At 49.7% G+C, this 26,539-nt stretch overlaps 1 protein-coding gene across 1 annotated transcript in view; it reads left to right on the top strand.

Moving 5' to 3' along the window:
• neb (nebulin) overlaps nucleotides 1-26,539 on the top strand; it is a 100,569-nt gene that overhangs the window by 53,581 nt on the left and 20,449 nt on the right. Inside the window, exons 64-86 of the mRNA XM_056436522.1 lie at nucleotides 2,374-2,478; nucleotides 4,366-4,467; nucleotides 4,734-4,841; nucleotides 4,925-5,029; nucleotides 5,097-5,201; nucleotides 7,947-8,051; nucleotides 8,122-8,226; nucleotides 8,307-8,417; nucleotides 8,519-8,629; nucleotides 8,703-8,804; nucleotides 12,286-12,390; nucleotides 13,051-13,140; nucleotides 15,620-15,733; nucleotides 15,804-15,908; nucleotides 17,567-17,671; nucleotides 19,547-19,651; nucleotides 19,908-20,086; nucleotides 24,401-24,509; nucleotides 24,910-25,023; nucleotides 25,359-25,463; nucleotides 25,551-25,655; nucleotides 25,760-25,864; nucleotides 26,084-26,176. Coding sequence (XP_056292497.1) covers nucleotides 2,374-2,478; nucleotides 4,366-4,467; nucleotides 4,734-4,841; nucleotides 4,925-5,029; nucleotides 5,097-5,201; nucleotides 7,947-8,051; nucleotides 8,122-8,226; nucleotides 8,307-8,417; nucleotides 8,519-8,629; nucleotides 8,703-8,804; nucleotides 12,286-12,390; nucleotides 13,051-13,140; nucleotides 15,620-15,733; nucleotides 15,804-15,908; nucleotides 17,567-17,671; nucleotides 19,547-19,651; nucleotides 19,908-20,086; nucleotides 24,401-24,509; nucleotides 24,910-25,023; nucleotides 25,359-25,463; nucleotides 25,551-25,655; nucleotides 25,760-25,864; nucleotides 26,084-26,176 — 2,493 coding nt within the window. The remainder of the gene's footprint in view (nucleotides 1-2,373; nucleotides 2,479-4,365; nucleotides 4,468-4,733; nucleotides 4,842-4,924; nucleotides 5,030-5,096; nucleotides 5,202-7,946; nucleotides 8,052-8,121; nucleotides 8,227-8,306; nucleotides 8,418-8,518; nucleotides 8,630-8,702; nucleotides 8,805-12,285; nucleotides 12,391-13,050; nucleotides 13,141-15,619; nucleotides 15,734-15,803; nucleotides 15,909-17,566; nucleotides 17,672-19,546; nucleotides 19,652-19,907; nucleotides 20,087-24,400; nucleotides 24,510-24,909; nucleotides 25,024-25,358; nucleotides 25,464-25,550; nucleotides 25,656-25,759; nucleotides 25,865-26,083; nucleotides 26,177-26,539) is intronic.

The raw sequence follows: 26,539 nt of genomic DNA, 5'->3' as shown, positions 1-26,539 counted from the left end.
TCAGTCTCTATTCCTGTTGAGTAGATACTATAGTCCTCAGTCTTTAGTCCTGTTGAGTAGATACTGTAGTCCTCAGTCGTTAGTCCTGTTGAGTAGATACTGTAGTCCTCAGTCTCTATTCCTGTTGAGTAGATACTATAGTCCTCAGTCTTTAGTCCTGTTGAGTAGATACTGTAGTCCTCAGTCGTTAGTCCTGTTGAGTAGATACTGTAGTCCTCAGTCTCTATTCCTGTTGAGTAGATACTATAGTCCTCAGTCTTTAGACCTGTTGAGTAGATACTGTAGTCCTCAGTCTTTAGTCCTGTTGAGTAGATACTGTTGTCCTCAGTCTCTATTCCTGTTGAGTAGATACTGTAGTCCTCAGTCTCTATTCCTGTTGAGTAGATACTGTAGTCCTCAGTCTCTATTCCTGTTGAGTAGATACTGTAGTCCTCAGTCTTTAGACCTGTTGAGTAGATACTGTAGTCATCAGTCTCTATTCCTGTTGAGTAGATACTGTAGTCCTCAGTCTTTAGTCCTGTTGAGTAGATACTGTAGTCCTCAGTCGTTAGTCCTGTTGAGTAGATACTGTAGTCCTCAGTCTCTATTCCTGTTGAGTAGATACTATAGTCCTCAGTCTTTAGACCTGTTGAGTAGATACTGTAGTCCTCAGTCTCTATTCCTGTTGAGTAGATACTGTAGTCCTCAGTCTCTATTCCTGTTGAGTAGATACTGTAGTCCTCAGTCTTTAGTCCTGTTGAGTAGATACTGTTGTCCGCAGTCTCTATTCCTGTTGAGTAGATACTGTAGTCCTCAGTCTCTATTCCTGTTGAGTAGATACTGTAGTCCTCAGTCTCTATTCCTGTTGAGTAGATACTGTAGTCCTCAGTCCTGTAGTCCTCAGTCTTTAGTCCTGTTGAGTAGATACTGTAGTCCTCAGTCTCTATTCCTGTTGAGTAGATACTGTAGTCCTCAGTCTTTAGTCCTGTTGAGTAGATACTGTTCATAGTATTATTATGTTTATTACTATAAAGTGTATTACCTTCTCTTTTCAGGTAACAATAATTCCAAGTGAATGAAAATGTGTCTAATGTTCTTTGTTCCGACTTGTTTCAGCGCTGGAGGAAGTACTTTAGTAGAAGTAAAAATACCACAGTTTAAAATGAAAATCTAAAGTATTGTGCAGAATGTATCAGCACAAAGACCTTCATGACCAGGTCCTCACCGTGGAGCCAGGGGGAGGTACTTTGTGTACTACGATAAGAAGTACACGCGGTATAGAGATGCAGTGAAAGGTACCTTATGTAGCAGAGTAGAAGTACATGTAAGTACTAGTGAAAGGTACCTTATGTAGCAGAGTAGAAGTACATGTAAGTACTAGTGAAAGGTACCTTATGTAGCAGAGTAGAAGTACATGTAAGTACTAGTGAAAGGTACCTTATGTAGCAGAGTAGAAGTACATGTAAGTACTAGTGAAAGGTACCTTATGTGGCAGAGTAGAAGTACATGTAAGTACTTGTGAAAGTACTCCTGGACGTTTGTCTTTAACGAGCTTGTGACGTCCTGAGCAGAGATCCTACAGAGCCACTTATGAGAAGTCCAAGGATAAGTTCACCATCACCTGCGATGACCCCAGGTACATTCTGGCCAGAGAGAACCACAAGATGAGCCAGGTAACCCTCCTCCGGCCGGGCCACGCCCACAAGGACCTCCTCCCGCCGCATGAGGTCGCCGCATGAGGTCTTTGTCTCTCCACAGGGCGCCACCCAACCAGCAGCTGGACGGCTGGTTGGGTGGGCGGGACGCTCCTCACCTGTGCCATCAGAGAGGGTTCACCCATTCACCCAGAGGGGGTTCACCCATTCACCCAGAGAGGGTTCACCCAATCACCCAGAGGGGGTTCACCCATTCACCCAGAGGGGGTTCACCCATTCAACCAGAGAGGGTTCACCCATTCACCCAGAGGGGGTTCACCCATTCACCCAGAGAGGGTTCACCCAGAGGGGGTTCACCCATTCAACCAGAGGGGGTTCACCCATTCACCCAGAGGGGGTTCACCCATTCACCCAGAGAGGGTTCACCCATTCACCCAGAGGGGGTTCACCCATTCACCCAGAGGGGGTTCACCCATTCACCCAGAGGGGGTTCATCATTATTAGATGAAATGAGGCTTATTAGGTGAATCTGTCTGGACTCATGGGATGAATGTTCCCGTCTGAAGGCATAGATGAGGACCAACAGCTGCTCCAGTCCTCACAGTGCTGGTGTCTCCACCTGTCCTCACCTGGCATGCTGTGTGTGTGTGTGTGTGTGTGTGTGTGTGTGTGTGTGTGTGTGTGTGTGTGTGTGTGTGTGTGTGTGTGTATGTGTGTGTGTGTGTGTGTGGGTGAACAGGCAAAGTACATATCCAAAGCTAAGGATCTGCTAAAGAGTGGCTGCAATGAGCTGCACCGCCCTGACATCCTCACGGCCCTTTACCAGACCAGTATGAGCAGTAAGGTAAACAGCCCAGAGCGCTGACCCTGGTGACCCCTAGTGACACCATGTGACCCCATATGACCCCTGCTGACCACATGTGACACCATGTGACCCCATATAAACTCTCATCCCATAGAAACTCATCTCCCTTCCATTGAACCACTTGAACTCCTGAAGGGGTTTTAACACATTCCTCACATTCCACACAAACTAATAGTTTCATAGTATACGAATGAATCCTGATCTTTAGACGCCTTGAAACACGATAAGCAGAAAGCATGTGGACGTCATGTTGAACGAGACAGAAGACGCTGTCGTCGTGTCCACAGAGACGTGTTGACGTGTTGACATCTCATCCCCAAAAGCCCTTTGCTTCCTCCTCTGGGGGAGCTGGTCCTCAGGTCCAGGAGCTCAGGAGGCTCCACGCCTAGAGGGGGGACATCTTCCTCTTCATCCTCTCAGCCCTCCATGTTCATGCATGTTTCATGAAGCATGTTTCCTTCTGCATGACCTCCGGAGTCCTTCACTCCGTGACACACGCATCACACGTGTTGTTGTACATTTTCATTAAATGATTATTATTATTATTTACTTTATTGTTTATTGTCAAGCGTTGTTCCTTGTATGAGTATCGTAGAGCTCACATAGTCCACGTTAGTCAACTGTTTATAACATGTTTATAAGCTCATCCTGGAGAGGGTCCTCTACTGGAGGGTCCTCTCTACTGGAGGGTCCTCTCTACTGGAGGGTCCTCTCTAGTGGAGGGTCCTCTCTAGTGGAGGGTCCTCTCTACTGGAGGGTCCTCTCTACTGGAGGGTCCTCTCTAGTGGAGGGTCCTCTCTAGTGGAGGGTCCTCTACTGGAGGGTCCTCTAGTGGAGGGTCCTCTCTACTGGAGGGTCCTCTCTACTGGAGGGTCCTCTCTGGTGGAGGGTCCTCTCTGGTGGAGGGTCCTCTCTAGTGGAGGGTCCTCTATTGGAGGGTCCTCTCTAGTGGAGGGTCCTCTCTACTGGAGGGTCCTCTACTGGAGGGTCCTCTCTAGTGGAGGGTCCTCTACTGGAGGGTCCTCTCTAGTGGAGGGTCCTCTCTAGTGGAGGGTCCTCTCTAGTGGAGGGTCCTCTCTAGTGGAGGGTCCTCTCTAGTGGAGGGTCCTCTCTGGTGGAGGGTCCTCTCTACTGGAGGGTCCTCTCTACTGGAGGGTCCTCTCTGGTGGAGGGTCCTCTCTACTGGAGGGTCCTCTCTTGTGGAGGGTCCTCTCTACTGGAGGGTCCTCTCTGGTGGAGGGTCCTCTCTAGTGGAGGGTCCTCTCTACTGGAGGGTCCTCTCTAGTGGAGGGTCCTCTCTACTGGAGGGTCCTCTCTAGTGGAGGGTCCTCTCTAGTGGAGGGTCCTCTCTGGTGGAGGGTCCTCTCTAGTGGAGGGTCCTCTCTACTGGAGGGTCCTCTCTACTGGAGGGTCCTCTCTGGTGGAGGGTCCTCTCTAGTGGAGGGTCCTCTCTAGTGGAGGGTCCTCTCTACTGGAGGGTCCTCTCTAGTGGAGGGTCCTCTCTAGTGGAGGGTCCTCTCTACTGGAGGGTCCTCTACTGGAGGGTCCTCTCTAGTGGAGGGTCCTCTACTGGAGGGTCCTCTCTAGTGGAGGGTCCTCTCTAGTGGAGGGTCCTCTCTAGTGGAGGGTCCTCTCTAGTGGAGGGTCCTCTCTGGTGGAGGGTCCTCTCTGGTGGAGGGTCCTCTCTAGTGGAGGGTCCTCTCTAGTGGAGGGTCCTCTCTGGTGGAGGGTCCTCTCTAGTGGAGGGTCCTCTCTACTGGAGGGTCCTCTCTAGTGGAGGGTCCTCTCTAGTGGAGGGTCCTCTCTACTGGAGGGTCCTCTCTAGTGGAGCGGTGTCTCAGAACCTGATGATGTGCTGTTCTTCAGTGGAGATACAGGGAGCAGTACGAGCGGGCCAAGGACAAGTTCACCTCGGTGCTGGAGACGCCCGAGTACGAGGCCCACCGGCGCTGCAAGAAGATCACCGACGTGAGTGGTCTCCCCTCAGGGGCGCATGTAGTCCACGATAAGCTCATGGACTACACGTGGTCTCATGTAGTCCACGATAAGCTCATAGACTACACGTGGTCTCATGTAGTCCACGATAAGCTCATGGACTACACGTGGTCTCATGTAGTCCACGATAAGCTCATAGACTACACGTGGTCTCATGTAGTCCACGATAAACTCATGGACTACACGTGGTCTCATGTAGTCCACGATAAGCTCATGGACTTGTTCTGGCCACTCCTCAGATCGTCTACAAGATGGAGCACAACAAGACGAAGGCCAAGGGCTACACCTTGCCCTATGACACGCCCCACCAGCAGCACATGAAGAGGGTCAAGGACATCACCAGCAACGTAGGCCCGGCTGCACCTTCATGACTGCACCTTCCTGGACCGCGGTTCTGTTTCACGCTGCCTTATGTGTCTTCATCTCACAGCTCAAGTACAGGGAAGTGTACGAGAAGAGCAAAGCCCAGATCAACATCGACCCCGAGGCCCATGAGATCCGGGCGGCCAAGCAGGCCTACAAGAACAACAGCAATGTGAGTGTCGGGAGGGACGTCCGCACCTGGAACACGTCCGACCACTGACGCTTTATTCTGCTTCCAGCTGGACTACAGGAAGAAGTACCAAGCCACCAAGAACAAGTGGATCTGGACCGCAGACAGACCCGACTTCCTCAACGCTGCCAAGAACTCGCTGCAGCAGAGTGATGTGAGCTTCTTCTTCTTCTGTAACGAGAGCAGCTCATCACCGGGAACTTAAGACCAACGAGAAATGCTTCTGCACAGTTAATGAACATCACATCGTGAATGCTAGGGGTATTATTATCCCGCCTACTATTTGAGAACATTGGGCACATATTGGGGGACGTCACAGACCCCAAAACTCACCAAAGTTGGAGAGCTCGTCAGGCGTGTTGATAATAGACGTATGATATAGACGTCAAATTTTGGGTTTAAAAATGTGCTCTCTAGCGCCCCCTCAAAATGTTACCGGCGACGCCCCTCACCCAGAATGTTTGATTGACTTGAAGTTTTTCACACATGTCCACTTGGACCTGCTCTACAAAAAAGGCTCTCAGAGCCCTAAGCTCCGCCTACTTAGAATTTCTGCCATTTAGAATTTTGTGAAAGACGCATGTTTTTCAATTCTCATAACTTCAACACTATTCGGATTAATCACTGAAAACGTTCAGTATATGTACACATTGCATCATGTAACATGCACATAACATCTTGTGTGATTTGAACCATAGGGGGCGCTACAATAATTCCCCAAAGTTGAGCGTTTTGGCCATTGTTTTGGTTGATTTTGTCATTTTTGGCCATTATACATTTACGGACTCCTCCCTTAAAACTAATCGACTTCCATCTTGTTCAAGGACGATCTCCTTAAAGGCCTTAAAGATGAAGAGTTATTACAATTCAATTCAGTTTATTTGTATAGCCCAATTTCACAAATTACAAATTTGTCTCGGAGTGCTTTACAATCTGTACACATAGACATCCTTGCCCCAAAACCTCACATCGGACCAGGAAAAACTCCCAAATAACCCTTCAGGGGGGAAAAAAGGGAAGAAACCTTCAGGAGAGAACAGAGGAGGATCCCTCTCCAGGATGGACAGATGCAATAGATGTCATGTGACCAGAAGGACAGATTTAGAGTTTAAATACATTCAATGAATGTGACAGAGTGTATGAATAGTTCATAGTAGGCATATTCCACGATGGAGACCTCCACGATCCATCAGATGGAGGTAGAGAGGAGGAGTGGGTGGAGTCTCAACAGTGGGCGGAGTCTCAACAGGACAGTGGTGTAGTCAGGAGCAGGAATTCCATGACCCAGACCTCGATGATCCATCAGGCAGATAGGATCTATGCCGTCTCATAGGGTCCGATGACCCCATGAGACGTGAAGTCACAAGGACTCCGGGGAGAAAGCAGAGTTAGTAACGTGTGATTGAGAGATGAAAATTCATCCCTAAGGAGAGAAAAAAGAGGAGATAGGTACTCAGTGCATCCTAAAATGTCCCCCGGCAGCTATAAGCCTATAGCAGCATATCAAGGGGCTGGACCAGGTGAACCTGATTCAGCCCTAACTATAAGCTCTGTCAAAGAGGAAGGTCTTCAGTCTACTCTTAAACGAGGTGACTGTGTCTGCCTCCCGGACTGAAGGTGGAAGCTGGTTCCATAAAAGATGGTGACTTCACGGCAAAACCTCGACGTTACGTGGACCCCAATAAACGCCCACTTTCTGTGATTTGTTGTTTTAGCTGATCGAATACTTCATCATGATGCCAGTCGAGGCCTGAACACATTGACATGAAGAAACATTCAGATGTGTCATAGGAACACCGACATGACCAGTTTGATCCCCTGGTGTAATCTACGTGGACCGTAACCTTCTCTCTATAGTGGGTAAACATCACCAGGATAATCATTCGCCCAGTGACCCAGAGACCAGGGCTGTGTCTACTACCGGACACTTTACGAAGGACACTGCAATACAGAGCCCTGACATCTTAGTGCGTCTGATGAGTCTGTCTCAAATGGAACACTTACGTTAACCACTTGGCGGAAGTGACGGACGCAAATCTGTTCACGGCACCCGCGAAATTAAGCCGGGAGTGACGTATGCAAATCTGCTTGCGATACCCGCGAAACTTAAAGTGACAAAATGAATGCACTTCTTGCCCTCTTGTTGTCCCTTGTTTACCCCTTTCTCCACCCCATGTGGAATTTACGGTCCACCCCATTTACGGTCTGTAGCTTCGTGGTCTACCGCTTGTGCTACCGTAGCCATCTCTTCCGCCATTGTTTTAGAAATAAAATGAAAAGCTGGCGAAAGGGCTCCTCCTCTTCCGCTCCGTAGCCAAGATGGCGCCCGTTTAGGGCCAGTAGTGTCCATCGTTTAAACTGCATGTTCTGCCCGTTGGCAGGGTGCCATGCGGGGACTTTCAGTGCTCTGGATGCTGCTGGTTTTGTCGGTGTGGCGAAAGTGAGTGCTCGAAGTGCTCAAGTGTCCGGTAGTAGACACAGCCCAGGGCTCACTTATTGCATCACTTTTTAACATGTCATGTGATGACGTGGTCTAGACTTGACGTACAGACACATGACACATGTGTTCACATAGTCACAGCGCCCCCTCCTGGCTCAGCTGGACTCCAATCTGCCCCAAGCTTGTCGTGCTTGTTCCTAGTCGCATCCTGAGAACATCGACAATCTTATTTTCACTTTGTCTAAGCGCCACCTAGCGGCGAAAGAAAATCAGCGTTACGTGACAAACGGTAGAACGTCCGACCGGTGGGCCGGCGTCCTGTCAGCGCCCCCGACTGGGGCAGATGAGCGAGGGCACGTTCATCGCTGCTCGCAGCTTTAATTATTACTGTTATTTTTTATATATTTCTATTTTAAAGTTGCATTGTCATAAAGATGTATGAATACCTTTCCCCCACAGGTCGAGTACAAGTACGACAAAGAGATGATGAAGGGATGTGTGATTCCCGTGGTGGACGACAAGTTGACCCTCCTGGCCATGAAGAACGCAGAGATGTCCAGCGAGGTGAGTTTGTGTTCCACGACACCGACGCCGCCGCGGCGCCGGATGCCGACGCCGTGCCTCTGCTCCACAGCTGAAGTACAGGGAGAAGTACGAGAAGACCAAGGGCCACTACGTCCCCGTGGAGGACACGCCTCAGATCCTGCACGCCAAGGCAGTGCGCTCGCTGGTGTCAGAGGTAACCGCTTCGCCGTCACAGGATCGGAGACGTGGGACACCTGGTGGACGTTCTGACATCCTTTAACTGTCCGTCCTCAGAGCAAATACAAGGCGGCCAGTAAGAAGGACATGCAGTGCGGCTCGTTCACCACGCTGCCGGAGACCCGCGACACCGTCCACAGCAAGGAGGTCAACAAGCTCATCAGCGGGGTGAGGAGATGCACCACAAGGAGCTCTGCCCTCTCCTCCTGGTCCTGGTTCTGGTCCTGGTCCTGGACTTCCCCTGATGGCCCTTTCTTCCTCCTTTACAGAAACTGTATAAAGCCAAGTTTGAGAAGGAGAAAGGAAAGTCCAGCTACAACAACATGGCGGTGCCTCCTGAAGTGCAGCACGCCATGGGAGTGGCCAAGAGTCAGAGCGCCGTGAGTCCTCCGATGTCTGGTTCCTCCACCACTTCCTGTTCTTTTTACTGTATGTTGCTTCTCTGCTCCACAGGTCGCCTACAAGAAAGAAGCCAAAGCCAACCTCCACTACACCAGCCTGGCCGACCGGCCCGACATCAAGAAAGCTACGCAGGCCGCCAAGCTCATCAGTGAGGTAACCAGAGAGTCAGGAGAGGAGAGAGGAGCTCAGTGTATCCTAAACGTCCATAAGGAGAGAGGAGAGGAGCTCAGTGTATCCTAAGCGTCCTTAAGGAGAGAGGAGAGGAGCTCAGTGTATCCTTAACGTCCATAAGGAGAGAGGAGAGGAGAGAGGAGCTCAGTGTATCCTAAGCATCCATAAGGAGAGAGGAGAGAGGAGCTCAGTGTATCCTAATCGTCCATAAGGAGAGAGGAGAGAGGAGAGGAGCTCAGTGTATCCTAAACGTCCATAAGGAGAGAGGAGAGGAGCTCAGTGTATCCTAAACGTCCTTAAGGAGAGAGGAGAGAGGAGCTCAGTGTATCCTAAACGTCCATAAGGAGAGAGGAGAGGAGCTCAGTGTATCCTAAGCGTCCATAAGGAGAGAGGAGAGGAGAGAGGAGCTCAGTGTATCCTAAGCGTCCTTAAGGAGAGAGGAGAGGAGCTCAGTGTATCCTAAGCATCCTTAAGGAGAGAGGAGAGAGGAGCTCAGTGTATCCTAAACGTCCATAAGGAGAGAGGAGAGGAGCTCAGTGTATCCTAAGCGTCCTTAAGGAGAGAGGAGAGGAGCTCAGTGTATCCTAAGCGTCCTTAAGGAGAGAGGAGAGAGGAGCTCAGTGTATCCTAAGCGTCCATAAGGAGAGAGGAGAGGAGCTCAGTGTATCCTAAGCGTCCTTAAGGAGAGAGGAGCTCAGTGTATCCTAAGCATCCATAAGGAGAGAGGAGAGAGGAGCTCAGTGTATCCTAATCGTCCATAAGGAGAGAGGAGAGAGAGGAGCTCAGTGTATCCTAAACGTCCATAAGGAGAGAGGAGAGGAGCTCAGTGTATCCTAAGCGTCCTTAAGGAGAGAGGAGAGAGGAGCTCAGTGTATCCTAAACGTCCATAAGGAGAGAGGAGAGGAGCTCAGTGTATCCTAAGCGTCCATAAGGAGAGAGGAGAGGTGAGAGGAGCTCAGTGTATCCTAAGCGTCCTTAAGGAGAGAGGAGAGGAGCTCAGTGTATCCTAAGCATCCTTAAGGAGAGAGGAGAGGAGCTCAGTGTATCCTAAGCGTCCATAAGGAGAGAGGAGAGGAGCTCAGTGTATCCTAAGCGTCCTTAAGGAGAGAGGAGAGGAGCTCAGTGTATCCTAAGCGTCCTTAAGGAGAGAGGAGAGAGGAGCTCAGTGTATCCTAAGCGTCCTTAAGGAGAGAGGAGAGGAGCTCAGTGTATCCTAAGCGTCCTTAAGGAGAGAGGAGAGAGGAGCTCAGTGTATCCTAAGCATCCATAAGGAGAGAGGAGAGGAGCTCAGTGTATCCTAAGCGTCCTTAAGGAGAGAGGAGAGGAGCTCAGTGTATCCTAAACGTCCATAAGGAGAGAGGAGAGGAGCTCAGTGTATCCTAAGCGTCCTTAAGGAGAGAGGAGAGAGGAGCTCAGTGTATCCTAAACGTCCATAAGGAGAGAGGAGAGGAGCTCAGTGTATCCTAAGCATCCTTAAGGAGAGAGGAGAGAGGAGCTCAGTGTATCCTAAACGTCCATAAGGAGAGAGGAGAGAGGAGCTCAGTGTATCCTAAGCGTCCATAAGGAGAGAGGAGAGAGGAGCTCAGTGTATCCTAAGCGTCCATAAGGAGAGAGGAGAGAGGAGCTCAGTGTATCCTAAGCGTCCATAAGGAGAGAGGAGAGAGGAGCTCAGTGTATCCTAAGCGTCCATAAGGAGAGAGGAGAGGAGCTCAGTGTATCCTAAACGTCCATAAGGAGAGAGGAGAGGAGCTCAGTGTATCCTAAGCGTCCATAAGGAGAGAGGAGAGAGGAGCTCAGTGTATCCTAACGTCCATAAGGAGAGAGGAGAGAGGAGCTCAGTGTATCCTAAGCGTCCATAAGGAGAGAGGAGAGAGGAGCTCAGTGTATCCTAAACGTCCATAAGGAGAGAGGAGAGAGGAGCTCAGTGTATCCTAAGCGTCCATAAGGAGAGAGGAGAGGAGCTCAGTGTATCCTAAGCGTCCTTAAGGAGAGAGGAGAGAGGAGCTCAGTGTATCCTAAGCGTCCATAAGGAGAGAGGAGAGAGGAGCTCAGTGTATCCTAAGCGTCCTTAAGGAGAGAGGAGAGGAGCTCAGTGTATCCTAAGCGTCCATAAGGAGAGAGGAGAGGAGAGGAGCTCAGTGTATCCTAAGCGTCCATAAGGAGAGAGGAGAGAGAGAGCTCAGTGTATCCTAAGCGTCCATAAGGAGAGAGAGAGAGGAGCTCAGTGTATCCTAAGCGTCCATAAGGAGAGAGGAGAGAGGAGCTCAGTGTATCCTAAGCGTCCATAAGGAGAGAGGAGAGAGGAGCTCAGTGTATCCTAAGCGTCCATAAGGAGAGAGGAGAGAGGGCTCAGTGTATCCTAAGCGTCCATAAGGAGAGAGGAGAGAGGAGCTCAGTGTATCCTAAGCGTCCATAAGGAGAGAGGAGAGAGGAGCTCAGTGTATCCTAAGCGTCCATAAGGAGAGAGGAGAGAGGAGCTCAGTGTATCCTAAGCGTCCATAAGGAGAGAGGAGAGAGGAGCTCAGTGTATCCTAAGCGTCCATAAGGAGAGAGGAGAGAGGAGCTCAGTGTATCCTAAGCGTCCATAAGGAGAGAGGAGAGAGGAGCTCAGTGTATCCTAAGCGTCCATAAGGAGAGAGGAGAGGAGCTCAGTGTATCCTAAGCGTCCATAAGGAGAGAGGAGAGGAGAGGAGAGAGGAGAGGAGAGAGGAGAGAGGAGCTCAGTGTCTCCTAAGCGTCCCCCTCAGCCTCTCAGCCTCTAGCAGCATCTCCAGGTGAACCTGGTTCAGGTTTAACTATCAGACCATCAGGAGGAAAGTCTTCAGTCTCCATGAGGGGGCGGAGTCTCCAGGACTGAAGGTGGAGCTGGTCCATAAAAGAGGAGGAGCTTGAGGCCTGAAGGCTCTGGTCCATAAGAGAGGAGGAGCTTGAGGCCTGAAGGCTCTGGTCCATAAAAGAGGAGGAGCTTGAGGCCTGAAGGCTCTGGTCCATAAGAGAGGAGGAGCTTGAGGCCTGAAGGCTCTGGTCCATAAGAGAGGAGGTGCTTGAGGCCTGAAGGCTCTGGTCCATAAAAGAGGAGGAGCTTGAGGCCTGAAGGCTCTGGTCCATAAAAGAGGAGGAGCTTGAGGCCTGAAGACTCTGGTCCATAAAAGAGGAGGAGCTTGAGGCCTGGAGGCTCTGGTCCATAAAAGAGGAAGAGCTTGAGGCCTGGAGGCTCTGGTCCATAAAAGAGGAGGAGCTTGAGGCCTGGAGGCTCTGGGGGCAACACGAGAACCTTCAGACCCCCACAGGAGGCTGGAGGACAGGAGCGCCTCACGCATTCTCAACTTAAAGCCGTGATTGCATTTTAATATTGAAGTGGTTGTGAGCCCTGATCCTGATCCTGGTCCTGGTCCTGATCTTGATCCTGATCCTGATCCTGGTCCTGATCCTGATCCTGGTCCTGGTCCTGGTCTCCTCACAGGTGGGCTACCGGGAGAAGGCCCGTGCGGAGGCGAGCCGCGGAGGATCTCTGGTCCACCGCCCGGACATCGCTCTGGCCACCGAGGTGTCCAAGCTGAACAGCCAGGTACTCCCAACCAGATCAACCAGATCCATGAGACCATGAGACCAGGTCTCTGTGAGACCATGAGACCAGGTCTCCCTGAGACCATGAGACCAGGTCTCTGTGAGACCATGAGACCAGGTCTCCCTGAGACCATGAGACCAGGTCTCCGTGAGACCATGAGACCAGGTCTCCGTGAGACCATGAGACCAGGTCTCCGTGAGACCATGAGACCAGGTCTCTGTGAGACCATGAGACCAGGTCTCCCTGAGACCATGAGACCAGGTCTCTGTGAGACCATGAGACCAGGTCTCTGTGAGACCATGAGACCAGGTCTCCCTGAGACCATGAGACCAGGTCTCTGTGAGACCATGAGACCAGGTCTCCGTGAGACCATGAGACCAGGTCTCCCTGAGACCATGAGACCAGGTCTCCCTGAGACCAGGTCTCTGTGAGACCATGAGACCAGGTCTCTGTGAGACCATGAGACCAGGTCTCTGTGCTGAAGCTCCTCATCCTGTTGCAATCAATCATTTACATGTTTTAACTCATCATCATCATCGTTCATGTCTCCATCCTTAAACCTGCCCCCCCCCCCTCCCTCCTCCTCCTTCTTCTTCTCTTCCTCCTCCTCCTCCTCCTCCCGTCTGTGTGTTCTCCTCCTCCACCTTGCTCCGCCTGTAGGTGGAGGTGAAGCCCTCCCTCCACGGAGCAGCTTCCTATGACACCCTCCAGATGCGCCACATTAAGAAAATGAGTTCTGTGACCAGTGATGTAAGAGCTCACTGCTGGTGCTCCTCCTCTCCTCCTCTCCTCCTCTCCTCTCCTCTCCTCCTCTCCTCCTCATCTCTTCCACTCCTCCTCTCCTCCTCCTCTCCTCTCCTCTCCTCCTCATCTCTTCCACTCCTCCTCTTCTCCTCCTCCTCTCCTCCTCCTCCTCCTCTCTTCCTCTCCTCCTCCTCTCTTCCACTCCTGCTCTCCTCCTCCTCTCCTCCTCCTCTCTTCCTCTCCTCCTCCTCTCTTCCACTCATCCTCTCTTCCACTCTTCTCCTCCACCTCTCCTCTTTTTCTCCTCCATTTCTTCTCCACTTCTCCTCCTCTCCTCCTTTCCTCTCCTCCACCTCTCCTCCACTTCTCCTCCTCCTCTGTGTGTGTTTCTCTTCATCATTCAGCATCGTGTGCATCTCTTTTGTTCTTTTGTTGTCCTCGTTGTTGCTCTGCTGCTTTTGTCTCTCCGGTTCAGATATTTATTTATTCATTGATTGTTTATAATAAACAACAATAATAACAACAATAACTAGAACGGGCACTCGGTAGAGCGCATACCTTCGCATATCACAAGATTGGGCATTGAATTATGAACATTTTGGCATTAGTTGCATGCCAATTGGATAAAAGTTGACCGCGCTATGGTAAAAATAAGATTTTGACCTTTTCATGACCTTGACCTTTGAACCGATCGATCCCAAAATCTAATCAAATGGTCCCCGGATAATAACCAATCATCCCACCTAATTTCATGCGATTCGGTTTAATACTTTTTGACTTATGCGAATAACACGCACGCACGCATACAAATACACGGCGATCAAAACATAACCTTCCGCATTTTCAATGCGAAGGTAATAACAACATGAGTTCAGCCGTCTGGACGTGATGCATCATAACAAATGAACACTAGAGGGCAGCGTTGGTCCACATTGATCATGAGTTAATGTTGCTGCTAGATTTAGAGTCTTGTCTCTGAGTCATGTCTCTGAGTCATGTATCTCTCGTGCCTCTGAGTCATGTCTCTGAGTCATGTCTCTGAGTCATGTCTCTGAGTCATGTCTCTCTCGTGTCTCTGAGTCATGTCTCTCTCGTGTCTCTGAGTCTTGTCTCTGAGTCATGTCTCTGAGTCATATCTCTGAGTCTTGTCTCTGAGTTTTGTCTCTGAGTCTTGTCTCTGAGTCTTGTCTCTGAGTCATGTCTCTGAGTCATGTCTCTGAGTCATGTCTCTCTCGTGCCTCTGAGTCATGTCTCTGAGTCATGTCTCTGAGTCTTGTCTCTGAGTCATGTCTCTCTCGTGTCTCTGAGTCTTGTCTCTGAGTTTTGTCTCTGAGTCATGTCCCTGAGTCATATCTCTGAGTCATATCTCTGAGTCATATCTCTGAGTCATATCTCTGAGTCATATCTCTGAGTCATGTCTCTGAGTCATGTCTCTGAGTCATGTCTCTCTCGTGTCTCTGAGTCTTGTCTCTGAGTTTTGTCTCTGAGTCATGTCCCTGAGTCATATCTCTGAGTCATATCTCTGAGTCATATCTCTGAGTCTTGTCTCTGAGTCTTGTCTCTGAGTCTTGTCTCTGAGTTTTGTCTCTGAGTCATGTATCTGAGTCTTGTCTCTGAGTCATGTCTCTGAGTCTTGTCTCTGAGTCTTGTCTCTCTTGTGTCTCTGAGTCTTGTCTCTGAGTATTGTCTTTGAGTCTTGTCTCTCTTGTGTCTCTGAGTCTTGTCTCTGAGTCTTGTCTCTCTCGTGTCTTTGAGTCTTGTCTCTGAGTCTTGTCTCTCTCATGTCTCTGAGTCTTGTCTCTCTCATGTCTCTGAGTCTTGTCTCTGAGTCATGTCTCTGAGTCTTGTCTCTGAGTCTTGTATCTCTCGTGTCTCTGAGTCTTGTCTCTGAGTCTTGTCTCTCTTGTGTCTCTGAGTCTTGTCTCTGAGTCTTGTCTCTTGTGTCCCGGCTCATCGACGTACTCACAGAATTTATATTTTCCTCGTCTCCGTCACAGTTTCCTCTGAAAAGCATCCGATCAAAGGAAACTGTCACTTCAGACCTTTCACATCACACTGGATGCAAAGATGCAAAGTCTGGTTTGTTTTGAAGGAGAACCAGGATGTATGGATGGTATTGATCTGATGATGTATGGATGGTATTGATCTGATGATGTATGGATGGTATTGATCTGATGATGTATGGATGGTATTGATCTGATGATGTATGGATGGTATTGATCTGATGATGTATGGATGGTATTGATCTGATGATGTATGGATGGTATTGATCTGATGATGTATGTATGGTATTGATCTGATGATGTATGGATGGTATTGATCTGATGATGTATGGATGGTATTGATCTGATGACCAGGGAGCAGCTGATGCGTGCACCAACATGGCCGACCTTCACCTCTCACACACGTTAGAGCTTTAGAGGCCTTGTGTGGTCCGGATAAAGTCGTTGGATAAAGTCTTTGAATCCCTCCCCCCCCCCCATAGCTGAAGTACAAGGAGAAGTTTGAGAAGGAGATGAAAGGAAGGAGACCCCAGTATGACCTGAAGAACAGTAAAATATACCAGACGCTGAAGGACGCCACCGTGCTGGCCAGTGATGTGAGTAGAGAGTGTGTTCACACACACACACACACACACACACACACTGATACCCCCTGTGTGTGTGCAGGTGAAGTATAAGGGCGACCTGAAGAAGCTCCACAAGCCGGTGACCGACATGGCCGAGTCTCTGTCCATGCAGCACAACCTGAGCACCAGCAAGCTGTCCAGCAGCGTAAGGCCTCTACCTGACCTTTACCCGTTGACCTCTGACCTCTAACTGCTCATCTCACACCATAACTGTGTGACCTCTCAGGTAGTGACCCTTACCCTTTGACCTCTGACCTCTAACTGCTCATCTCACGTCATCCACACATCCATAACTGTGTGACCTCATCTGGTAGTGACCCTTACCCTTTGACCTCTGACCTCTAACTGCTCATCTCACGTCATCCACACATCCATAACTGTGTGAACTCATCTGGTAGTGACCCTTACCCTTTGACCTCTGACCTCTAACTGCTCCTCTCACACCATTGATGTGTGACCTCTCAGGTAGTGACCCTTACCCTTTCACCTATTGCTGCTCATCTCACATCATCCACACATCCATAACTGTGTGAGCTCATCTGGTAGTGACCCTTACCCTTTGACCTCTGACCTTTGGGTTCATTTCCTCCTGTAGTTCCATGAATGATCACATAACACAACGCTCCCTCTGGATCATTGTAACCTCCATCTTCAGCTCGGCGTATTGAGCCTTCATAGCTACCAGATTTATATCGTCAATGTGTGGATTTAATTTAAGAATTTAATTTAAGAATTTCTGAGTTACTTTTCTCACAAGATTATGATTTAATAATAATTTTCAGTTTTTTCTGATTAATTCAGATTTTTTTCCTCGTTAATATTATACTGAAACCTTTAAGGTTTTTTACTCTGAATATTTCTCCCGGCTCTGTAATAAATATATATTTTTATTTTTTATTATTATTATATATATAATTATATATATATATATTATTTAATATATATATTATATATTATATTATTATTGTATATATATATATTTTTATCAAGTTTTATATATATTATATTATTATTTGATATATATTATATTATTATTTGATATATATATATTATATTTTATTTTGTACATATTATTTTATGGTATTTTATTTATATATATTTTTTATTTGTATATATATAAAATAATAATATACATATTATTATTTTATATATATATATTATATTGTTTTATTTTATATATATATACAGTATCTACATAAGATAATAATAGACCCCACACAACTGCCCCTCTTAGGCACACACACACACACACACACACACACACACACACTTACTGTAAATATTGTGTTGTTTTTTATTGTAAATAGTGTGTACTTGTTGCCCTTGCATTCCTGCTGAGCATTGCCACTTTCATTTCACTGCACACCCTGTGTGTGTATGTGACAAATAAAACATCTTGAATCTTGAATCTTGAATAATATATATATTAATATATATTTAGCTATGATGGCCCTGATACGCCGGTTGTCCCCCCTGATGTAAAGTAGTCCAGTATCTGTGGTCTTCATGAGTCCAGTATCTGTGGTCCTCATGAGTCCAGTATCTGTGGTCCTCATGAGTCCAGTATCTGTGGTCCTCATGAGTCCAGTATATGTGGTCCTCATGAGTCCAGTATCTGTGGTCCTCATGAGTCCAGTATATGTGGTCCTCATGAGTCCAGTATCTGTGGTCCTCATGAGTCCAGTATATGTGGTCCTCATGAGTCCAGTATCTGTGGTCCTCATGAGTCCAGTATCTGTGGTCCTCATGAGTCCAGTATCTGTGGTCTATGAGGACCCCATCTGAGTGTCTCATTGACCGCAGTACGTCTACAAGAAGAAGTTTGAGGAGAGTAAAGGTCACTACCACATGACCTCCGGCACACCAGAGCAGCTGCACCACAGGGAGGCCTCGGACCTCCAGAGCAACGTGAGTCTACCGGGGCGGGGGTCCACCAAGACCCCCAACACAGTGGGGTGGAGGGGGGTCCACATAGACCCCCAACACAGAGGGGTGGAGGGGGGTCCACCAAGACCCCCAACACAGTGGGGTGGAGGGGGGTCCACCAAGACCCCCAACACAGAGGGGTGGAGGGGGGTCCACATAGACCCCCAACACAGTGGGGTGGAGGGGGGTCCACCAAGACCCCCAACACAGTGGGGTGGAGGGGGGTCCACATAGACCCCCAACACAGAGGGGTGGATGGGGGTCCACCAAGACCCCCAACACAGAGGGGTGGAGGGGTCCACAAGACCCCAACACAGTGGGGTGGAGGTCACCAAGACCCCCAACACAGAGGGGTGGAGGGGGGTCCACAAGACCCCAACACAGTGGGGTGGAGGGGTCACAAGACCCCAACACAGAGGGGTGGAGGGTCACAAGACCCCCAACACAGTGGGGTGGAGGGTCACCAAGACCCCCAACACAGAGGGTGGAGGGGTCCACAAGACCCCAACACAGTGGGGTGGAGGGTCACCAAGACCCCCAACACAGTGGGGTGGAGGGGGGTCCACATAGACCCCCAACACAGTGGGGTGGAGGGGGGTCCACCAAGACCCCCAACACAGAGGGGTGGAGGGGTCACAAGACCCCCAACACAGTGGGGTGGAGGGTCCACAAGACCCCAACACAGAGGGTGGAGGGGTCACAAGACCCCCAACACAGTGGGGTGGAGGGTCCATAGACCCCAACACAGAGGGTGGAGGGTCACAAGACCCCAACACAGTGGGGTGGAGGGGGCTCCACATAGACCCCCAACACAGAGGGGTGGAGGGGGGTCCACATAGACCCCCAACACAGAGGGGTGGAGGGGTCACCAAGACCCCAACACAGTGGGGTGGAGGGTCACCAAGACCCCAACACAGAGGGGTGGAGGGGTCACATAGACCCCCAACACAGTGGGGTGGAGGGTCACAAGACCCCAACACAGTGGGGTGGAGGGGGGTCCACCAAGACCCCCAACACAGAGGGGTGGAGGGGGGTCCACATAGACCCCCAACACAGTGGGGTGGAGGGGGGTCCACACAGACCCCCAACACAGTGGGGTGGAGGGGTCCACAAGACCCCAACACAGAGGGTGGAGGGTCCACATAGACCCCCAACACAGTGGGGTGGAGGGGGGTCCACCAAGACCCCCAACACAGAGGGGTGGAGGGGGGTCCACATAGACCCCCAACACAGTGGGGTGGAGGGGGGTCCACCAAGACCCCCAACACAGTGGGGTGGAGGGGGGTCCACCAAGACCCCCAACACAGAGGGGTGGAGGGGGGTCCACATAGACCCCCAACACAGTGGGGTGGAGGGGGGTCCACATAGACCCCCAACACAGAGGGGTGGAGGGGGGTCATCCTATCAGTGTTCTAATACATGAGGATCTCACTGCCTGCAAATGATTATTTGTTTGTGTATGTGTGTGTGTGTGTGTGTGTCTGTGTGTGTGTGTGTGTGTGTCTGTGTGTGTGTGTGTGTGTCTGTGTGTGTGTGTGTGTGTGTGTGTGTCTGTGTCTGTGTGTGTGTGTGTGTGTGTGTGTGTGTGTCTGTGTGTGTGTGTGTCTGTGTCTGTGTGTGTGTGTGTGTCTGTGTGTGTGTGTGTGTGTGTCTGTGTCTGTGTGTGTGTCTGTGTCTGTGTGTGTGTCTGTGTGTGTGTGTGTCTGTGTGTGTGTGTGTGTCTGTGTGTGTGTGTGTGTGTGTGTGTGTGTCTGTGTGTGTGTGTGTGTGTGTCTGTGTCTGTGTGTGTGTGTGTCTGTGTCTGTGTCTGTGTGTGTGTGTGTCTGTGTGTCTGTGTGTGTGTGTGTGTGTGTGTAGGTGAAGTACAGGGAGAAGTACGAGCGGGAGAAGGGGAAGGCCATGCTGGACTTTGAGACGCCGACATACGTGACGGCTAAAGAGTCTCAACAGATGCAGAGTCAGGTGATCAATAATATACATATTATACACACTGAGACAGCTTTACTATAGAGGATATTAATGGATTAGTATTACATATATATATACAGTATATATGATATATGAGGTGAACTCTCCATTGAGATGTTCACAGGTCATCACGTGGTTCTTCTGCTGAAGATTCCCACGCTCAGTAAACGCCTCGTCATCAGCGTCATGTGACTGCTGCTGGCCTGTGGTTGGCTGAGCTCTGTTTGTCTCTATCTCTTTGGGCCAATAGAAAGACTATAAGAAGGACTTTGAGGAGCACATGAGGGGCAAGAACCTCTCAGGGCTGGAGGTCACGCCGGCCATGATACATGTCAGGCACGCCACCAGAATAGCCAGCGAGGTAACTAAGAGGACCCCCCAGACCCCCGGAGGACCCCTCACCCCTTATAATCACACTAAGACCCCCTAAGGACCCCTCACCTCTTATAATCACACTGAGACCCCCTCAGACCCCATAAGGACCCCTCACCCCTTATAACCACACTAAGACCCCCTCAGACCCCCTAAGGACCCCTCACCTCTAATAATCACACTAAGACCCCCTCAGACCCCCTAAGGACCCCTCACCCCTTATAATCACACTGAGACCCCCTCAGACCCCCTAAGGACCCCTCACCCCTTATAATCACACTAAGACCCCCTCAGACCCCCTAAGGACCCTCACCCTTATAATCACACTGAGACCCCTCAGACCCCTAAGGACCCCTCACCCCTTATAATCACACTAAGACCCCCTCAGACCCCGTAAGGTCCCCTCACCTCTAATAATCACACTAAGACCCCCTCAGACCCCCTAAAGACCCCTCACCCCTTATAATCACACTAAGACCCCCTCAGACCCCCTAAGGACCCCTCACCTCTTATAATCACACTAAGACCCCCTCAGACCCCCTAAGGACCCCTCACCTCTAATAATCACACTAAGACCCCCTCAGAAGGACCCCTCACCTCTAATAATCACACTAAGACCCCCTCAGACCCCCTAAGGACCCCTCACCTCTAATAATCACACTAAGACCCCCTCAGACCCCCTAAGGTCCCCTCACCTCTTATAATCACACTAAGACCCCCTAAGGACCCCTCACCTCTAATAATCACACTAAGACCCCCTCAGACCCCCTAAGGTCCCCTCACCTCTTATAATCACACTAAGACCCCCTCAGACCCCCTAAGGACCCCTCACCTCTTATAATCACACTAAGACTCCCTCAGACCCCCTAAGGTCCCCTCACCCCTTATCATCACACTAAGACCCCCTCAGACCCCCTAAGGTCCCCTCACCCCTTATCATCACACTAAGACCCCCTCAGACCCCCTAAGGTCCCCTCACCCCTTATAATCACACTAAGACCCCCTCAGACCCCCTAAGGACCCCTCACCCCTTATAATCACACTAAGACCCCCTCAGACCCCCTAAGGACCCCTCACCTCTTATAATCACACTAAGACCCCCTCAGACCCCCTAAGGACCCCTCACCCCTTATCATCACACTAAGACCCCCTCAGACCCCCTAAGGACCCCTCACCCCTTATAATCACACTAAGACCCCCTCAGACCCCCTAAGGACCCCTCACCCCTTATCATCACACTAAGACCCCCTCAGACCCCCTAAGGACCCCTCACCCCTTATCATCACACTAAGACCCCCTCAGACCCCCTAAGGACCCCTCACCCCTTATCATCACACTAAGACCCCCCAGGCCCTCAGTCCTTAATCCTCCTTGTGTTTATTAAACTTGAGTTCACCTCTAAACTCTAAACGCATCAACTCTGTGGAGCTTTGTTTGTGTTACACATGTCTGTTTGTTTGTGTTTACACACGTCTGTTTGTTTGTGTTTACACGTGTCTGTTTGTTTGTGTTTCACATGTCTGTTTGTTTGTGTTTCACATGTCTGTTTGTTTGTGTTTCACATGTCTGTTTGTTTGTGTTTACACGTGTCTGTTTGTTTGTGTTTCACATGTCTGTTTGTTTGTGTTTCACATGTCTGTTTGTTTGTGTTTACACGTGTCTGTTTGTTTGTGTTTACACATGTCTGTTTGTTTGTGTTTCACATGTCTGTTTGTTTGTGTTTACACATGTCTGTTTGTTTGTGTTTACACATGTCTGTTTGTTTGTGTTTCACATGTCTGTTTGTTTGTGTTTACACATGTCTGTTTGTTTGTGTTTACACGTGTCTGTTTGTTTGTGTTTACACGTGTCTGTTTGTTTGTGTTTACACACGTCTGTTTGTTTGTGTTTACACACGTCTGTTTGTTTGTGTTTACACATGTCTGTTTGTTTGTGTTTACACGTGTCTGTTTGTTTGTGTTTCACATGTCTGTTTGTTTGTGTTTCACATGTCTGTTTGTTTGTGTTTCACATGTCTGTTTGTTTGTGTTTACACGTGTCTGTTTGTTTGTGTTTACACGTGTCTGTTTGTTTGTGTTTACACATGTCTGTTTGTTTGTGTTTACATGTCTGTTTGTTTGTGTTTCACATGTCTGTTTGTTTGTGTTTACACGTGTCTGTTTGTTTGTGTTTCACATGTCTGTTTGTTTGTGTTTACACATGTCTGTTTGTTTGTGTTTACACATGTCTGTTTGTTTGTGTTTACACATGTCTGTTTGTTTGTGTTTACACATGTCTGTTTGTTTGTGTTTCACATGTCTGTTTGTTTGTATTTCACATGTCTGTTTGTTTGTATTTCACATGTCTGTTTGTTTGTGTTTCACATGTCTGTTTGTTTGTGTTTACACGTGTCTGTTTGTTTGTGTTTCACGTGTCTGTTTGTTTGTGTTTACACGTGTCTGTTTGTTTGTGTTTCACATGTCTGTTTGTTTGTGTTTACACATGTCTGTTTGTTTGTGTTTACACATGTCTGTTTGTGTTTACACGTGTCTGTTTGTTTGTGTTTCACGTGTCTGTTTGTTTGTGTTTACACGTGTCTGTTTGTTTGTGTTTACACATGTCTGTTTGTTTGTGTTTACCTTTGTTTGTGTTTCACGTGTCTGTTTGTTTGTGTTTACACGTGTCTGTTTGTTTGTGTTTACACATGTCTGTTTGTTTGTCACAACACGACTAACGGCTTCTCGTTCAACGCTCTGCACGGAGTCGTTTGACTCAAAGATGTGAAACGCTGACATGTTGTTGTTGTTGTTTCTTCCATGTATTATCTTATAAACTGGTTTACGTTGTTGTTTATCTGGATTCTTGCCAAAGTCACCGACGCCTCACGTCAAAATGTCAAATTGTGATCTGAGCTGTGATTGGTGGAGCTGTGATTGGTGGAGCTGTGATTGGTGGCGCTGTGATTGGTGGAGCTGTGATTGGTGGAGCTGTGATTGGTGGAGCTGTGATTGGTGCAGCTGTGATTAGTGGAGCTGTGATTGGTGGAGCTGTGATTGGTGGCGCTGTGATTGGTGCAGCTGTGATTGGTGGAGCTGTGATTGGTGGAGCTGTGATTGGTGCATCTGTGATTGGTGGAGCTGTGATTGGTGGAGCTGTGATTGGTGGAGCTGTGATTGGTGGAGCTGTGATTGGTGGAGCTGTGATTGGTGCAGCTGTGATTGGTGGAGCTGTGATTGGTGGAGCTGTGATTGGTGGAGCTGTGATTGGTGGAGCTGTGATTGGTGCAGCTGTGATTGGTGGTGCTGTGATTGGTGGAGCTGTGATTGGTGGAGCTGTGATTGGTGGAGCTGTGATTGGTGGAGCTGTGATTGGTGGCGCTGTGATTGGTGCAGCTGTGATTGGTGGAGCTGTGATTGGTGGCGCTGTGATTGGTGGCGCTGTGATTGGTGGAGCTGTGATTGGTGGAGCTGTGATTGGTGGAGCTGTGATTGGTGCAGCTGTGATTGGTGGAGCTGTGATTGGTGGAGCTGTGATTGGTGGAGCTGTGATTGGTGGAGCTGTGATTGGTGGAGCTGTGATTGGTGGAGCTGTGATTGGTGGAGCTGTGATTGGTGGCGCTGTGATTGGTGCAGCTGTGATTGGTGGAGCTGTGATTGGTGGAGCTGTGATTGGTGGCGCTGTGATTGGTGGAGCTGTGATTGGTGGCGCTGTGATTGGTGGCGCTGTGATTGGCTGTGATTGGTGGAGCTGTGATTGGTGCAGCTGTGATTGGTGCAGCTGTGATTGGTGGAGCTGTGATTGGTGGAGCTGTGATTGGTGCAGCTGTGATTGGTGGAGCTGTGATTGGTGGCGCTGTGATTGGTGGAGCTGTGATTGGTGGAGCTGTGATTGGTGCAGCTGTGATTGGTGGAGCTGTGATTGGTGGCGCTGTGATTGGTGGAGCTGTGATTGGTGGAGCTGTGATTGGTGGCGCTGTGATTGGTGGAGCTGTGATTGGTGGAGCTGTGATTGGTGCAGCTGTGATTGGTGGAGCTGTGATTGGTGGCGCTGTGATTGGTGGAGCTGTGATTGGTGGAGCTGTGATTGGTGGAGCTGTGATTGGTGGAGCTGTGATTGGTGGCGCTGTGATTGGTGGAGCTGTGATTGGTGGAGCTGTGATTGGTGGAGCTGTGATTGGTGGAGCTGTGATTGGTGGAGCTGTGATTGGTGGAGCTGTGATTGGTGCAGCTGTGATTGGTGGAGCTGTGATTGGTGGAGCTGTGATTGGTGGAGCTGTGATTGGTGGAGCTGTGATTGGTGGAGCTGTGATTGGTGGAGCTGTGATTGGTGGAGCTGTGATTGGTGGCGCTGTGATTGGTGGAGCTGTGATTGGTGGAGCTGTGATTGGTGGAGCTGTGATTGGCTGGACCTGCAGGAGGGCGTGAGGGGCCGAGGGCTCTCGGCGCCGCAGGAGACTCCGGAGCTCTTGAGAGCCACCAACGCCACGCGCATCCTGTCTGAGGTACCGGCCCCCACCGCCCCCCGCTGAGCCCCTCCTCATCTTCACCCTAAGAAGAGACTCTTCATCCACTAATCGTCCCTCCTCCTCCTCCTCCTCCTCCTCCTCCTCCTGGTGTTGAGTGCTCCTCAGTTCTTCATCTCCATCAAGCTTCACTCTCATACTTCTGCAGCTCTGCGTGTCTTTTCTAGGTTTTCAGATGAAAGAAGATACAGTTGTTGTTGTTTCACACACTTCTTAACTACTGCTGTTTCTTTCAGTTGTGGGTGGAGCTTCACACACAATCTGCTGTCCCTGAGAAACCTTCTCCTCTTTACCCCCCCCCCCCCCCCCCCTCACTAAACACCGTGCAGCTCCTCTCATTGGTCGACAGCGTCTAATTGGAGTCATGTGATGTTTGCAGAGAGAGTACAAGAAGTCTGTGGAGCTGGAGATCAAAGGCAAGGGGATGATGGCTCTGGCTACCGACACGCCGGACTTCATGAGGGCCAAGAACGCCACGGACATCCTGAGTCAGGTCAGAGTCCTCTTCCTGGGGGGCAGGTCCTGGTCCTCTGACCGCGGTGCACAAAACAAAGTAGTCATTTTCTATAGACTTCTATACAACCAGTAGTCACCCCCTGGTGGTCAGGAGAGAGAATGCAGCTTTGACACATGAAGCATAGACTTCTATACAACCAGAGGAGTCGCCCCCTGGTGGTCAGGAGAGAGAATGCAGCTTTGACACATGAAGCATAGACTTCTATACAACCAGAGGAGTCGCCCCCTGGTGGTGAGGAGGGAGAATGCAGCTCTGGCACATGTTTAGTTGTGGTTCTGACCCGGTGCTGACGGATGTGTTCTGTTCTTCAGAGTAAGTATAAGCACACCGCTGAGCTGGACCGGGCCTGCTACACGAGTGTCATCGACACCCCGGACATCCTCCACGCTCAGCAGATGAAGAACATCATCAGTCAGGTGGTTCCCCCTCCACAAACACCCGGACAGCAGCAGCTCCTCCAGCTCTCCGTCTGAATCATGTCTTCCTGTCTTTGTGTTCAACAGAAGAAGTACCGGGAGGAGGCCGAGAGGGCCATGTCTCACTACGTCCCCGTGCTGGACTCTCCGGAGATGCAGAGAGTCCGTGAGAACCAGAAGAACTTCAGCACGGTGAGTAAGACCCGTGTTGTGGCTCCAGTTCTTCTGACTCTTGTCTCCATGTCTTCATTCGTCTCCAGGAAGAACCTCTTGATGCCTTGTGTCTCTCTCCCTAGCATCAGTACCAGAGTGACCATAACAACCAAAAGGGCAAAGTGTCTTCTGTTCAGGACACGCCTGAAATGCTGCGCGTTAAAGAGAATACAAAGAATTTCAGCTCGGTACCTCCAGATGTTCCTCTAACCTCGTCTCTAACTGACTGCAGCCGGACCCTGAGCCTCTAACCCGCTCTAGTGTAACCTCTAGGCCTGCTTGTGTGTTTGTTAGACACTCGCTTACAGCGGTGGTGTTGTTGTTGTTGTTGTTGTTGTTGTGTGTCCAGAAGGAAATGCTCATGTAGAGTTCATTGTTATGGGACTCTGCTTTCATTCCTGGTGAAGATTCAGTACAAGGAGGATCTGGGAGGGGGGACCTCTCTGGCCGAGACCCCCGAGATGGAGCGAGTTAAACACAACCAGCGCAACATTAGCACGGTACTCCACGAGCTCCTCCTCCTCCTCCTTCACCTCCACCTCCTCCAACCAGTCCTCCTCCTTAATCCCTCCTCCTCTCATGACCAGCACTAAGATCTAACAAGACCAGGACAGAGAGGAGTCCTCTATCAGCACTAAGATCTAACAAGACCAGTACAGAGAGGAGTCCTCTATCAGCACTAAGGTCTAACAAGACCAGTACAGAGAGGAGTCCTCTATCAGGACTAAGGTCTAACTAGACCAGTACAGAGATGAGTCCTCTATCAGCACTAAGGTCTAACAAGACCAGTACAGAGATGAGTCCTCTATCAGGACTAAGGTCTAACTAGACCAGTACAGAGATGAGTCCTCTATCAGGACTAA

Source organism: Pseudoliparis swirei, chromosome 2 (assembly GCF_029220125.1).
Source record: "Pseudoliparis swirei isolate HS2019 ecotype Mariana Trench chromosome 2, NWPU_hadal_v1, whole genome shotgun sequence".
In the NCBI taxonomy this organism is placed as follows: domain Eukaryota; kingdom Metazoa; phylum Chordata; class Actinopteri; order Perciformes; family Liparidae; genus Pseudoliparis; species Pseudoliparis swirei.
Note: the sequence above shows the minus strand (reverse complement) of the source record. Positions and strands in the feature narration are given on the sequence as shown.